At 33.7% G+C, this 16,031-nt stretch overlaps 2 protein-coding genes across 2 annotated transcripts; one reads left to right on the forward strand and one right to left on the reverse strand.

Annotated features, from left to right (window-relative positions):
• Positions 1-510: 510 nt before the first annotated feature.
• MRL1 (Pentatricopeptide repeat (PPR) superfamily protein) lies at positions 511-9,006 on the forward strand. Its single transcript, XM_078990853.1, has 19 exons — positions 511-911; positions 1,833-2,598; positions 2,705-2,918; positions 3,059-3,122; positions 3,592-3,736; positions 3,843-3,958; positions 4,213-4,341; positions 4,455-4,628; positions 5,156-5,320; positions 5,619-5,759; positions 5,988-6,087; positions 6,525-6,633; positions 6,731-6,822; positions 7,503-7,593; positions 7,720-7,954; positions 8,037-8,129; positions 8,237-8,285; positions 8,357-8,450; positions 8,577-9,006. The coding sequence occupies exons 1-19, from the start codon at positions 567-569 to the stop codon at positions 8,800-8,802; spliced, it is 3,348 nt and encodes a 1,115-aa protein (XP_078846979.1). The 5' UTR covers positions 511-566; the 3' UTR covers positions 8,803-9,006.
• Positions 9,007-10,442: 1,436 nt separating this feature from the next.
• On the reverse strand, positions 10,443-11,209 carry LOC145038706 (uncharacterized). The gene has a single exon (XM_078986983.1). The coding sequence runs from the start codon at positions 11,095-11,097 to the stop codon at positions 10,612-10,614; it is 486 nt and encodes a 161-aa protein (XP_078843109.1). The 5' UTR covers positions 11,098-11,209; the 3' UTR covers positions 10,443-10,611.
• Positions 11,210-16,031: the final 4,822 nt, after the last annotated feature.

The following is a 16,031-nucleotide window of genomic DNA, read 5'->3' on the forward strand; positions in this document are numbered from 1 at the left end:
TAAGTTTGTAGTGCGGTTATTTTTCTGGAAGGTATCAGAATAAATTCCTAAACCAGGTTTTGTAAATCGAGATCCGAAACAAGTCGGATTAGTCTGAAATAGGCATTCCGGAATGTCTTTGATGGGTCGGACCAGATACACAGTCCGAAACGGACTCCGGAATTGGTCATTTCAGAAATGATGATTATTTTGTAAAAACAAATTTATAGTGGTTATTTTTTTTTAAATAAACACAAACATTAGTTAGATTATTCAATTTCCCTACATTTTATGATAAATGGTTTAATACTAAAAAAAATCACAACACTTGAATAAAATTATCAAAGAAAAAAAAAAGTTTATCATCAAGTAACCAAGGCAAAAAGGAAAAAACGTTTTGAGGAAAACAGCGAAGGAAGGTGGGGCAGTGTAGATAATAACTGATTGATTGCGCGCGGCTCCCACAATAACCACCACCAATCAATGACACGTCAGCAACGCCACCGGATTAACCAACGTTGATATCTTGGTCACTCACTCTCTTCTCTATCCAAACACAAACACTCTCATATCCAAATCCTCCTCAGATGGATGTGAGCTCCGTCTTCTTTGTAAAACCCAATCAACATCCATTATCGTCTCCCTTCACTTCTTGCATTTCTCCGACCATCTCGTTACGCCCGGAATTATTCGGCCCCGAATTTCGTCGTCCTTCTCGCCGGAGAAAATGCTGCAGCCTAGGGCTTGGGTTAGGCTTGGGTGTTCATTTTCATAGTCCATCGATTAGAACAAAGAGGAAGTTTATCTTCAGAACATCTGCGGCTTTGGATCTGCAAACGGTTGTTGTTGTCGTTTCCTTTGTCGCTGTTTCAGCTCTCACCGTCTACTATTTCAATTACTCCAACAAAAAGCATGATGATAGATCCAATAAGGTAATTTAGCTAAATTAACTACGATTAATTGGTCAATTATGATCCCTCTCCTTTTCATTTGAAGTGCTAGCTTAACATTCGGAAAATTAAAATCAATTTGTATCAATCATATGATCTAGCCGTAATTCATCTCGTTGCTAATTGATTATGAGAAGGAAGCCAAAGAATTATAACATATTATTTGATTTCCTTCTTGTGTTGTGCGTGTTGTAGTGCTCAAATTGCATTACAGCTCCCTGTATTTTCAGTTGGTAGAATTCGTTAGTTTCTTGAGAGATAAGTACAATAACTACAACTAACACATAGCATTCCGAACTCAAAATTCTGTCTAACAGGATGCTATGTGTAATTGCACCATGTGTTGAAATGAGATAAGGTACCTTATTTTTCTTGCTTATAGTGATCCATACACAACACAGACACATGAGGTTGAAATCAGAAATTTATATGGTTGGGACATGTCTCAAACTCATTTTTTTGTATGAAAGTTATGTCTTTGTTCCACGATACCTAGCTATATTGAATGCATTAGATTTAATTCTGTTTGGAACAATGTTGTCAAAATTATTTATTATATCTATATTTAAGCCTAGACAACAAAAGAAGCAAAACAATAAGAATAAATAATCAGATTGGTCAGGTTATATGCATTTTTTATTCCAAAATAAGTTTAAAACTACAAATATATTCACTATATACTTGAACACTTCATGTAATAACCCATCCCACATGGAAAGAGAGTGAGAATTGTAGGCAGGACATCAAGTGTTTAAGAGAGGGAGTATGCCATTTGCCTTTATTTGAGGAGGTCAATGTTGGTGTATTTTATCTTGTTTATCTTCATTTCATCCAATTTCCTTAAACACCATAGAAAATCTGTTTACTGCAGCCAGCTTCTAATACTTATCCTGTTTTCTGCAGAAATCCAAACCACTTCATCATACAGATTCCCAACAAAGCTCAAGTACAGTCAATCACACCTTTAATGAACAAAATTCATCGAATCTTGTTCTGGAAAGTGAGAAATGTGATGAGGGAAGCAAATATATAGTTATGGAGGTTAAAGACATTAGCCATGATCTTACTAATGAACCAACAGAGACACACTTCAATGGAACAACTGCTTCCAGCATTTTAGAATCTTCAGTATCATCTGATGTCAAATCATCTTTCAAAAAGGATTTCAGTATGTTGGAATCATCTTTTGAGGAACCTCCTAACATGATGGAATTATCATCTCAAGAGTCACTCAGCATGCTTCTTGGATCAGGTGATGTAATGTGTATTCCACCCACAGAAAGAAATGTTGTCTGTTTTGATGAGAAACATGAAAGTGATCATGATTCTGAGTTACCTAAGCTAGTGGTGGAAACTGAGTTGATTGCTGCTTCTGTTCCTTCAAACAGTATGGTGGCAGGAGGTAATGTCATTGGAGAGAAAAACCATGGGCTTACTAAAGAACATGATGCAAGTAGGTATAACTTTCCAGATAAGAAGTTCACCCACAATGGATTACACTCCTTCTATGAGACAAATCATTATGCAATGAGTGGCATGGAAAATCTTAGTAGTACAAAACCAATGCCTGGGCTTTCCTCTTTTGGGGATAAATTCTTTTCTTCATCAGCGAATAATTCCATTTTTCATCCTGAAAGATTTTCTGCCAAGGAGTTTCTTCATGCTGCAGGTTATTTCTAGAAATGGTTGACATTTTAAGCTGGTTATGTAAATGTTTAGTAGTTATGTTTGTGTTTCTCGGCTTATTTGACATGAGAAATAAATTTATTTTCCAGAAAAGTTTGAGGCTAAGTCGCCTAATGGAAAGTATGAAAATGGCACTCCTAATGGAAGAAGAAACTTCTGGAAGAAAGGAGAAGAAAAGGCTATGCTGAGTAAAGATGACTTGAAAATTTTGTTCCCAGTATCACAAGTTAAGAAGCAAGCAACCAATCAAGATTATTCATCACAGCAGTTACGTGCTTACCATCGATTTCTCAAAGAGGGCAGGTAACATTGATGTGTTTGTAATTTGTACTATAAGGCTCGGTTTGTTATGCATGACATGACATAACATGACATGGTATTATCTCAATCAAAAAGTTTATTTGGAGTGAAGGTTCATGTAAAATTTATGTTTCTTGTTGTAGGTTAACTGACTGCTTAGAGAAGCTTGAATATCTGGAAAGAAAAGGTTTGTTAGACATGAATAATGTAAGGATGCCTCTTTTTAACCTTTAAGTGGATGGTCATCATATTTTTTTAATTTTGGGTTAAATGCAAGAAATAGCGACATACTTTCATTTATTTGTGTATTTAAGCATCCTACTTAAGTTTATTTCTATTACAACATCATAATTTTTAATTTTTTCCTTATCAAGGCATTGTACTTTGAAAATTTTCCAAATTATAACATTGTACTTTCAGCTTCTTTCTTATCAAAACATTGCATTTTGATAAAATCTATCTAACTATAGCTTTGTATTTGGTTGACATTGCTGTAATTAGGTAGATTCTACAAATACAATATTATAATAGGAAGAAATTAGAGTAGAATGGTGTAACAAACGAATAAAAAAGTGAGTTGCTAATTCTAGCATTTAACCCTTTTTATTTTTCGCCTATCCAGTTTAACATTTGATAAAGGCTTATTCTTTTTGTATGTTTTTGCTCATGGTTTTAGGTTTATCATATGGGGTTTCTCCGCGTGTGTAGAATCCAAAAAGCTGTGAAGGAAGCTTTCCGTTTTATTAATCTCATTCCAAATCCAACTTTGAGCACATTTAATACGCTTATGTCTATTTGTGCACACTCTCAAGATTTAGATGGTAATACTAATAGTCTTTATATAATTTTGTTGAGTTTTTAATTCAACACAAATTGAATTGGAATACAGTCATTATCTTCATATTTTTATAATATCTTGTATTTTAGGAGCTTTTGAGGTTTTGCAACTTGTCCAAAAAGCCGGACTAAAAGCTGATTGTAAACTCTACACTACTCTAATTTCAACTTGTGCTAAGAGTAGAAAGGTTGATACAATGTTTAAGGTATGTTTTCTTATCTTTTCCAATTCTAGTCTTTAGGGCAAAATGCAAGAAACAAAAATATGCTTTCATTTATTTGTTTGTTATAGGATCCTACTTTCATTTCTTTCTATTACAACATTGTACTTATAATTTTATTCTTATGAAGGCATTATAAGCTGGAAAAACTTCCTAACTATAGTACTATAAATGAAAGTACATTGCTATTTCCTGCATTAACCGTAGTTTCTATCACATGTTTTGTTGTGATTTTACAGGTTTTCCATGAAATGGTAAACTTGGGAGTGGAGCCAAATGTTCACACATATGGTGCACTTATTGATGGTTGTGCCAAAGCTGGTCAAGTTGCCAAGGCATTTGGTGCCTATGGTATTATGAGGTCAAAGGTAGGTCAAGAGTCATTTTCTTATCAAGGCGTTATAGATTTTTTTTTATAAAAAAAAATGTAGCCAATGATAGCATTGTACTTATAGAGTTGATTTGTACATGCATGCAGTAGAATGTGAAACCAGACCGAGTTGTATTCAATGCGCTTATCAGTGCATGTGGTGAATCAGGAGCAGTAGATCGAGCATTTGATGTACTATCAGAAATGAATTCTGAGACACATCCAATAGAGCCAGATCATGTCACAATTGGAGCATTGATGAAAGCATGTGTCAATGCTGGTCAGGTTAGATATGGAATTTGAATTTGAATTTGTGATTCCATTCCATGGCATGTTTGGTTTCCTAATGGACAGTGGTCATTTGGTTCATACATGGAATTCAAACATGGAATTTGGAGGATTCAAACGGAATTGAGTTTGATCCATTTGGAAAACATAAAATGGAATCTTGAATTCCAATTCTTTCAAAATCCATGAAGATTTCGCGATTCCTAGGAATAGATAATACGAACTCAATTCCTTTCTTCCTTCTTTTTATTATAAGACTAAAAACCCCTCATGAAATTTACAAATTGAACCAAACACATGAATACGAGGGAATTGGAATCCTTTTCCCCAAAATTCCATTTCTTTGATGCCAACCAAGCAGCCCCTCAGACTTCCCTAATATTCCAATTCCTTTGACAGATTCCGTTTCTTGCAAAAACATTATGTGAATCAAACACCTCCTCAATAACTTATTCTGTGTATCTTGCATCCATTTTCTGTTAGTGATTTATTCCAGTTGACATGGGGGATTGGATTTGTTTTAGGTTGAACGTGCTAGAGAGATATATGGTATGATTAAAGAATTCAACATCAAGGGTACTCCTGAAGTTTACACCATTGCTCTCAACAGTTGCAGTGGACATGGTGATTGGGAGTTTGCATGCTCTGTCTATAACGATATGACAAAAAACGGGATCATCCCTGATGAGGTATTTATCCTTCCGAGTTGTTAGAATGGGATTTTTCCTTTCTCTATGTAAGTGTTTTCGAAATTATTTTATTTTTGTTAGCCTTTTGTCTCTTGAGCAACATTATGTTGGTATCAAAAAATTCAAATATTTGGTAGGTTTGTGTAGTATGAAAGTATCAAGTTCCCTAATTTAAAGAGCCCATAACAATCATTAAACTAGTCCTCTGAGAGAATACAATTTAATATCTTTTGAGTAAAAGGTTATGTATTTTTTTCTTTTATAAATGACAAGTGCTCTTTTTTTAATTTTCTTGCAGATGTTTTTTAGTGCATTAATAGATGTGGCAGGGCATGCTGGGAAGCTAGATGCTTCCTTTGAAATTCTACAAGAAGCCAAGAAGGGAGGAATAGATGTGGGAATTGTATCATATAGCTCACTGATGGGAGCATGTAGCAATGTATGTTTTTTCATATCAATTATATAATAAAATGTCATCCAAATACAAAGCAATTTTCACTGCTATAGATATTACTACGTATAATTTCCTAAAAAGAAAAAAAAATCATATCAATTCTTTGTTCTTTTATTCGTGTTGAGCCTTCAATTTTGAAAATAATTATTTGTTTTTTTATGCCATGAAAGTATTTCTAACAGTTTTGAAATAATTTCCAATTCATATACCCAGGCAAAAAACTGGAAAAAGGCGTTGGAGTTATATGAATATGTCAAAAGCATGAGGATGAAACCAGTGGTGTCGATGATGAATGCCTTAATTACTGCCTTATGTAAGTCCCCAGTTCCCACATGGATTATTTTATACTTGTTTCTTAATTCAAATTAGGGTTAAACGCAGGAAAATTTTCGTTGGTTTGTTTGTTATAGCATCCTAGTTACAGTTCATCCTATTACAACATTTTACTTGGGAAAATCTACCCAATTATAGCAACGTAGTACAACTACAAACTACAAAGAAATTTTCACTGCTATAATTGGGTGGATATTTCAAGGTATAATATCCAAATAAGAAAGAAAAAAAAAATTACAATGCTATAATTGGGTCAAGTCATAAAGTACTGTGATAGAAAGAAATAAAAGTGGGATGCTATAATATGCAAATAAATGAAACTATGTTGCTATTTATTGCATTTAGCTCTTCAAGTTAATCCTAAAGAATTTTATAATAATGCATGCATTGATAAATTTGTGAAATGTGATGGTGCAGGTGATGGAGATGAACTGCCTAAGGCTGTGGAAATTCTTTCAGAAATGAAGAAGTTAGGATTACGCCCAAACTCCATCACATACTCCATTTTATTGGTGGCAAGTGAAAAGTAATTGCTAAACTTTGAGAATACTTTTTACTTCTCTATAAATTTTCATGAATCAGTTTAACTGAATATTATAATTTTTTGGGGGGGAATTATACAGGAAAGACGATCTACAAATTGGTCTTATGCTCCTTTCTCAATCCAAAAAGGATGGCATTTCCCCAAATCTTGTAATGTGCCGGTGTTTGATTGGTAAGATCAACTTTTTTTTTTTTCAAGACATAGCAATCTACTTTAATTCATTTGTTTATTTTCTTCATATTACAACATTGTACTTTGAAAAATCTACTTAACTATAACAATATCATCAAAATACAAAGCAATTTCCACCAACATAATTAGGTATGTTATTCAAAGTACAATGTCCTAATAAAAAAAAATCGGAAGTACAATGCTACAAATGCTTAAGTTTTTCGAAGTACAATGTAGCAATAGTGTAATGGAAAAGTAATGAAGGGTACTTTGTAAAATCTAACCAGTTATAGCAATATCGTCCAAATAAAATTATGTGGATTTTTCAAAGTTCAGTGTCTTTCTAAAGAAAAGAATTCAAAGTTCGGTGCTCTAATTGGGTAGATGTTTGAAAGTACAATGTTGCAAAAGAAAGAAATCAAGTGTAGTTTGAAAATTCTATCCAATTCTAGCAACATCATCCAAATACAAAGAAAATTTCTCATATAACTGGGTAGATTTTTTAGAGTTGTATGTTGTAATAAAAAGAAATGAAATCAGGATGCTATAACAAACAAATAATTGAAAGAACATTGGGTATTTCTTGCATTCATTACTATATAACATTTTTTTTTTTTTTATTATCCGGATAATCCGTTTTTGGTATTTGAACTGATTTTCCTTAATGTGTGATGTTGAAGCATTGTTGTACCGGAGATTTGAGAAAGCTTGTATGATTGGTGAGCCCATTTTGTCTCTTGACTCAGGGCGCTTACAGATAAACAGTGAATGGTAAATCCCTTGTAAACTATAATATTTAGTAGAGAAAAAAAATGCTATAACCGGGTAGATTTTTCAAAGTATTATGTTGAAACGAAATTAAGATAAATTTTGGGATGATCTATATTTGCACTGTAGGACAACATTGGTGTTGATGGTATATAGAGAAACAGTCAAGGGTGGTAGTATCCCAACAATAGAAATATTATCACAAGTCTTGGGATGCTTAAGACTTCCTCAAGATTCATCCTTAAAAACCAGACTGATTGAGAATCTGGGAGTAATTGCTGATGACACATCAAAAGCCTCAAATCTCTGCTCTCTCATTGATGGCTTCGGTGAATACGATCCCCGTGCCTTGTCTCTGCTCGAGGTTTGCTATTGTATTCAATACCATTCTACTTTTACTCTTCTGCTTTCGTTTATACATTTTTTTATTATTCTTTTTATTTTAGGAAGCTGCTTCACTAGGAATTGTTCCTTGTGTATCTCTAAAAGAAAGCCCCATCGTTGTGGATGTCACAAAATTACCAATATATATGGCTGAGGTAAGCTTAATTATGAATCAAACTAAATTCATTGCTATTTCTTGAACAACAGATGGTTGATTTTCATTGGGTTTATAATACTTTTTGGTTTTGTGAAAACTCCTCAGGTTTACTTCTTGACTGTCTTGAAGGGTCTTAAGCATAGACTAGCTGCTGGTAATTAATGCCATCCTGCTTCTATTACTATTATTATATAATTATGTGGTTGATATTGATTTGTATTTCAGGTGTGAAATTGCCCAACATAAGCATCTTGCTGCCAGTAGTAAAGACACAAATTAAGGCTCCCATGGGTGACAAAACAATGAATGTCGCAGGAAGGTCAGTACACAAATCGTATATATCAACATCCTATTTATAAGCAAATATATGAAAATACATTCGTATTTCATTCATTTAAGTCTATTATTGTGTTTCATTTATGTTGTTGTTGATGATGATGAACAGAGTTACCCAAGCTATATCATCATTATTGAGAAGGCTAAGGATGTCGTACATAGGAAACGAGTCATTTGGAAAAATCAGAATAAATGGTGTTGTTGTCAAGAAATGGCTTTCACCCAAGCTTTCATCTCCTTATGGTGGAAAGCCAACAGGTTTTAGTTCATCCTTGGGTAAAGGAATCACCAATCAGCAGCGTCACATTCGATCTACCAATCTGTCTTTTGAGTAAAACTCTAATTTGGTTTAGATTTGTATAAAACATGAGAGTTAATAAGATCATAATCATGGTCCTGGTCGATCTATATTATATCCTATAGGTACAGTTTTGATATACTTAGGTTTTATATTATATATTTTCAAGTTTTTAAAGTTACTCTTGCACTATTTAAAATGTAATTTTTTTTTATATATGTGAGCTAAGTTTTTTATCCAACTTTGGGGTGGGAATGTGGGATGTCCACCGCTTTAATTTATAGTAGTAATAAAAAAGTTAGGTCATAAAAATATCATTAATTGTTTAATCTATTTCTCTATCTCACCAAAAACCATACATATGGAGTCCATGTTAGCATATAACTTGTTTTTATGGTCATTTCCACCTAGATGGAACAAAAAGATAAAGTTGAAAAATTTTAGCAAAGTATTCATCTTTCATGGTCAACCATCACTAATTAAACAAAAAATTACAATTATATATGGTCATGGGTCGACCCACGCATTCATCTACCTAACTGAGTCAAATTGATGGATTTCTTATTGGATCAATAACAGATCAAAACTTTTGAGGATTCGAGATTTCTGCAGTAAACATAAAGCTTGATATTGTAATTTTGATGTGTAAAAAAAATGAATTTAAAAAAATTTACAGTTTTTCAGAGGATTGCTCAGATGGAGTTGAGGATTTTGCAGATGTCATTTATGAAATCCTTAAATTCATCTAAGAAATCCTCTAAAAAAATTGTATGAAATCTTTTTTTAAGAGTTTCTTTTGGTAGAATTCTTCAAAAAAAACCATTTTCATAGCAAAAGAAAAAACAATACATTAAAGTTTTGAATAATATTAACTTAATATATAAACACATTCTATAAATATATTCATGTTATATTGAATTAATATAATCAACAAAGTTATAAATTAGACATTACTATCAACTAAAAGTGTTAGAAAATCAGCGTATTTAGAATGTTTGGATTACTTAGAGTCGTGAAACACATTTTTAGATTAAAACATTTCGATGGTACACAAAAAAAATCTTTAATCGGATAAAACTAAGTATTCAAAAACAAATAATGAAGAAAGTGTATGCTCTTGCGTACCAAAATTTGTATATGATAAATAAGACAAAAATAACGACCTTGTCCAAAAACTACCAAAACTATAATATGATAGTTTTGTAACTATTACAAAACTATCACTAAACTGCTCTTAAAATCCGGTTTTAGGATTAGGGTCAAAACCAGCCAGGGTCACTAGCCCTTTTAGGGGAAATGAAGTATATGTATATTCCACACCATCCTAACTTATTTAATATTTATCATTGCAACATTGATCAACAAATTAATCTCATTACACTTAAATAATATTAGTGATATAAATCACCAACAAAAAATTATAACTAGTTTATTGTAAAATTATAGGCATGTATAACAGTATATGCAGATCTTTGGTCTTTGAAAGATAAAAATTGAGGTGGCTAAGATGCTCTTGTCAAATTATGACATTACAATATTAATTCCACGCACAACTTAAATCATATCGTTCTAGCTACTATAGGATTTATTTTGTGATCGATCAATATATATGATAGGTGTACACCATCGTTTAAATCAATACCTTATTAGCAAGATTTAGCATGACTCGATCATATCCTCATGAAGAAAGACATTAATTTATTTCCACAGTCGAAGAAAATCTTGATTACAGTTACAATAATAAATCGACATGATTGTTCTGTTATAACTTACACCATACAATATTCTTTGAGATACATGTATTTAGTATTTACTACTAAATTAAAGGACATTAATTACTTGCGACTTAAAATAAACCGTACCCTGCCCATTCCACATCACTTGCCATCATCACCGGTGATGATCGGTAGGACGAGAAGGAAGAAGACGGTGGTGATGAGTTGTAAAACGGCGATCTTGAGTTCTGAGTCGACATAGACCATTGAGACAAGGTCTCGATGTCTGATTTGTAGAGCGTATCTGCATGGAGCTTGTTGGTTTTTCTAACTTGGCCTCCTTTCCGGGGTTGAAAGCAACCCAATGATACAACCTCGGGTTGACGTCCAATCATGGGTGGTGGCGGCTTATCAAAATGGAATCGGCTGGATTGAGTTCGTGGGGAGGCGGAGACCAAGGAGGAGGGTGGTGGCTTGAGGGATGAAGGGCGGTGAATATTTGAGTTTGAGGGTGGTGGTTGGTGGTGGTTGTGGAGCTTGGGGACACCGGGTCGAATCTCCCATTTGAATGGAACAGAACCTGGTTGCTTAAAAGATTCATCAATAGCAATAGGCATGGCGATTTGCGAGTTGTGATTGTTTGTTAGTGTGAAAGTTATTAGGGCGTTTTAGTTATATAGAAGTAGAAGACGGCTTTGACCAGAAAAGGAGTGAGGTGGAGATGAGATGGTGATCGGTCACGCTCATGCCGAGATTAAAGGCATGTTAGCCGCTGGAACGCTGTGGACTTTCGTATTTGTTATTTATGTATAGATAGACTTTAGAGTTTAGAGTATAGTGAGAGAGAAAAAATTATCGACGCGTCTTCTTAAAATACAAGTGATGATACTTGATACTTACATTGTTACGATCTGAATTTTATCTATAATTGTTTTACTATTTGGAAAATTGATATAGGAAGATGGATCAGGATCGATTAATCCTAACAAAATGAAATGGTGTTCATATTTATAATGTTTTATTTGTGCACTACTTTTTTTTTTTAACTGTTGATTAGTGGTTAAAAGTTAATATCGTTATGTTAATAAAATTTATCAACATCTGGATTAGAACTTGAGATCTTAAATCTAAGATGCAAAAACTCTATCAGTGGGATAATCTAACATTGACACTACTCATTAAAATTGATAATGATTAAGACATCCATAGTGAAAATAACTTTTAACTTTTTAAACATGAAACATAATTCCTGCTGATATAACCTTCAAAAATTAGGAAGAAAAAAAAAACAAAACAAACAAGATAATTATGATCATATACAACTAAAGACACAAGATTATAAAGAGAATAGAATAAATGTCATGATACTCTCTCTAATTCAAGATGAAAGGATGAAGGGGTGAAACTCAATGAATTTTTATGCCTCTTACTACATGTGATGCTTTATTTCAAGTTGTATGAATAATTTTTTGATACTTAACTATATAATAAAAACTAAAAAGATAGGAATCACGTTAAAAACGTAAGATCCTAGTCAGATCCTAAGATCTTAGTATAATTGTGATTTTTTTCGCTTGTAAGCAGTGGATGCAGTACCATTAAGTGGGGTGTATGGACCCCACTTAGAAGTGGGTCCCATTATTTTTATTACTAATGAGCCTTTCAAAAATCATATTTTTACTAAAAACACCCTCCTTAATAACTATTTGTACATTAAATTGCCCCAATTGATATTTCATTTAACTGAAAAACTCAAAAAAGTTTTGAATTTTATGTTATTATATATTTTTTTATGAAAATGGACCCCACTTATATTTAGTTCTGGATCCGCCACTGCTTATAGAATCTTAAAATTAATCGTAAGACCTTAAAATTAAAATCTGTACCTTAACATTTATAATTGATAATATGAATTAGGAGAAAAAGTTTATATTTTAAACACCTAATAAAAAATATGTTTAATTTAATGATAAAGAGGTGAGAGTTTATAGTTATGTTTTCCTTTACTTTCATTACATTATTCTATTATGATAATGAAGGAATAAGATAATGAAGAAGATGATAGAATACATCATGAATATACTTTCACTCCATTATTCCATTATTTCATTATGATAATGAAGAGGATGATGGAATATACAATGCAATATAACAATAATAGTTAAGTCATTTAATGGTTTCTATAATATCATATATTAAATTGTATTAAGGATGTGTTCGGCACACAATTTTTAAGAAATTGAGAACTTTTAGTTTTTACTTTTTAAAAAATTTTACATAAAAAAAATGTTATTCGATAGTAAGAGCTTTTAACTGTTTTTAAGCAAAAACAAAAACTCATCAAATTGGATTTTATGTGGATTTTGGGAGATTTTAAGTTTTTAGAGCTTTTAGCTTTTTGTTTTTATTTAATTTTACATATTTAAAAGCTAACAACTATTTTTCTCAAATATTTTTTCTCAAATAAAAGCTACAACTTTTGCTTCCAATTTGTAGCACTAGACAAATTAACACAAAGTACACCCATAAATTTTCATTTTTCAAACCACCAAAACCACTGTGTATATATTTATGTTAACATAGTAGTGTTGTAGATAGTATCCAAAATTATTAACTATTGGTAATATTTCTAAATAATAACCAAGTTCTTTTGGGTTGACCTCATGACACAATTACAACAAGGAAATGAAGAAAAATAAGTTGTTAATTTATTATGAATTAAAAAATTAATTAGAAAATATTTTACTAATTAATTAGATAGTTTAAATTAATTAAAAGGTTGGAATACTAATCAATTCATACAGATTTATTAAAATATTCTTGTAACATCAGATTTCGAAAAATTTCTTATTTCGGGAATTATGGACAATAAATGGGTAAAGTAGAGGCATTGGGGTTTCGAAGGAATAGAATTTAGATCCTATTGGATGTGAATAATTTGGGTTATATGATCCAAACTCTCAGTTCGTGTTTTGGAATCAAATGGGTAAAATGGGAAAAGTGATGTTTTGGAGTCCTTTCATGAACTAAGAATCTTTGTTCGATGCGTTTTAAGTCAAAGGTAATTAGATAGGATTATGGGGCTCTTCAATACATTTTCGTGCATATAAAGAACACCGAAAACGAAGTTGGGACGAAGAAGTTATGATCATGGAAGTTAAGATCGGAATGAGAATTGATATGTATGTTGGGAGTACATGGCATGTACGTTGGGAGTACATCATTAAATTTGATATGGTCATCCTTGAGTACATTAGGCGTACATGGCATGTACGTTGGGTGTAACATCTAGTCTAGGTATGAATCAACTTTTATGTATTTACTTTAATTGGGGTGGCCATAACGTGAGCGATGTAGCGGAACGTTTTGGATCGAGAGATTTAAATGACCCGCTACGACGTGGCCTTGGGGCACTATGACGTAGCAGGTGTTTTAGTGAAAAAACTAATTTCAGGCTTTTGACCTTATATAAAGAACATTAAGGCTAGGGTTTCAACCTCAATCTTCCTCCCAACCTTAAAAACCCTAACCCTACCCTCCATTGAAGTTTTGAGCTCAATTTTGGTGCTTTTTGGTGATTTTTGAAGGAGAAGGAAGCTCTTGGTGAGGTGGTTACTTAGCAAGCATCATTTCTTCAGCTAGCATATCTCTTGGACTTTGGTAAGTGGCTAAGATTCAACCTTTTTATTGCCATGTTGCTAGATCTTTTGTTTTTGTCCCCTTTTTCCATGTTTTGATGGATTTAAGTAATAGGATCTCATAAAGTTTGCAACTTTATGAATCTCCAAGTCAAATAAGGCATTTAGTGTCTTGGATATGAAGTAAAATCAAGTTTTGATGTCATGCATGGGGTTTTACTTATTAATGGAATACCCCAACTCCCATGTATAAATTTTAAAGTTTAATATTCATTTTTAAACCTACTCAACGAGTTGGTTGAACCCAAATCGTTGTGTAGAGACGGGATATGGTCGTGTGGTTTATGGAACCTACTCGGCGAGTTGGAGGACCCTAACTCGACGAGTAGAGGTTGTGCATGAAAACCCTAATTTTTAGGGTTTGCGCCCTATTTAAAGGCTCATTAGCACCATCTGCCTCTCTTATCGTCCCCCTCAACCTCAGAAAACCCTAATCGTGTATTACTCCTCATTTTGTGTGTATGAAAGCTTGGAAGGTGGTTTTATTGAAAGAAACTTGAAGACTCAAGAGCTTGGATCAAGGAGAAGCTTGTAGATCCAGTACCTACTCCGTCTTGGCTTCCATTTGAAGGTAACAAGTTGTTACCTTGATCATTCTAGTGTTAGATCTCCTCATTCAAGGGTTTAAGGCCATTTTTAGCATATTTGTGGGTCATTTTTGGTATTGAGCATGATCTGAAGTTGTAACTTCAGATCTGGACCCCTCTAAGTCCTCATACTCATAAAGTTATCGAATTTATCAAGCTTTGGCCCTTTTCTTTGGCTTAAAACTCTTCCTTAGCTTGGTTTTGGCATTTTGGGCTTTTCATGCATGTAAAATTTGCAACTTTAAGTGGAAAGTATACCCTAGGAAGCTAGATCTACAGTTTGGAGCCTTGGTTTAGCTTAGAAATGTCTAAATGATAAAGACATTGAAGGAACTTGACAAGTTGAATAGTCAACTCGACGATTCGGATGAGGGTTTCCTATTTTTCTATATTCTGCATGAACTCGACGAGTTAGCAAGGTGAATCGACGAGTTGGTTAGGGTTTTCCCGATATATTGGACACTGAATAGACTCGACGAGTTGTCTGGAAACTCGGCGAGTCAACTGGGATTTTCACAATTCCATGAGTTCTGAAGGAACTCGACAAGTCTGTAAGCTGCACTCGATGAGTCGGGTCAACATGGACTGTTGACCTTGATCGTTGACTTTGACCTTGACCAAAGGTTGACCAGTTGACTTTTGAGGGTATTTAGGTAAATTGGGTATTTATGGAAGTGGCTCATTGGTGCTTGTAGGTGTTGGTGTTTGGAGCCGTATTTCGCGAGTTTGACATTTCAGTTCCGATCGACATTCTGATGTGAGTTGTCCTCACTATACTAACAGGGTCGAAGGCACTAATGTCGACCCTTTTGGATTTTTATCTGGGTTTATTGCATGTTGATATGCTTAGTGACCTGTTAGGTCGGTATCTTGGTATATAGGATGATGATATGTTAGTGACTTGTAAGGTCGGTATCTTGGTAAATAGGATGATGTTATGATTAGTGATCTGTTAGATCGGTTTGACTGTTTGTTTATGCTAGCATTTGGTATTATGTGTTGATTGTATGATAGGGGATGGGTTGAGGCAGACTTGCTTTGTGCTGAAGGCCAAAAAAACCCAGGGCGGAACGAATAGACTGCAGACCCGTTAAGGGCATACTAGTCAGACCGAAGGCCCGACGAGCAGTCTGGATAGACTGAAGGCCCGTGAGGCGGTCCAGACGTGCTGAAGGCTCGGAGAGCGGTCCAAATAGGTCGATGGCCCTGCGAGGCTGTCCATTCAGACTGATGCATCTACGACTGGAGCTTAGCAACGTACACCCT

The sequence above is a fragment of the Lactuca saligna genome, chromosome 4 (genome assembly GCF_052625555.1).
Source record: "Lactuca saligna cultivar CGN05327 chromosome 4, ASM5262555v1, whole genome shotgun sequence".
Lineage (NCBI taxonomy): Eukaryota > Viridiplantae > Streptophyta > Magnoliopsida > Asterales > Asteraceae > Lactuca > Lactuca saligna.

Bases quoted from the DNA above. Each gene is read 5' to 3' on its own strand.
- LOC145038706 (XM_078986983.1), bottom strand. From the start codon at position 11,097: ATGCCTATTGCTATTGATGAATCTTTTAAGCAACCAGGTTCTGTTCCA.
- MRL1 (XM_078990853.1), top strand. From the start codon at position 567: ATGGATGTGAGCTCCGTCTTCTTTGTAAAACCCAATCAACATCCATTA. The intron at 6,634-6,730 runs GTAATTGCTAAA...GGAATTATACAG, and splicing joins TTATTGGTGGCAAGTGAAAA to GAAAGACGATCTACAAATTG. The intron at 6,823-7,502 runs GTAAGATCAACT...GTGATGTTGAAG, and splicing joins AATGTGCCGGTGTTTGATTG to CATTGTTGTACCGGAGATTT.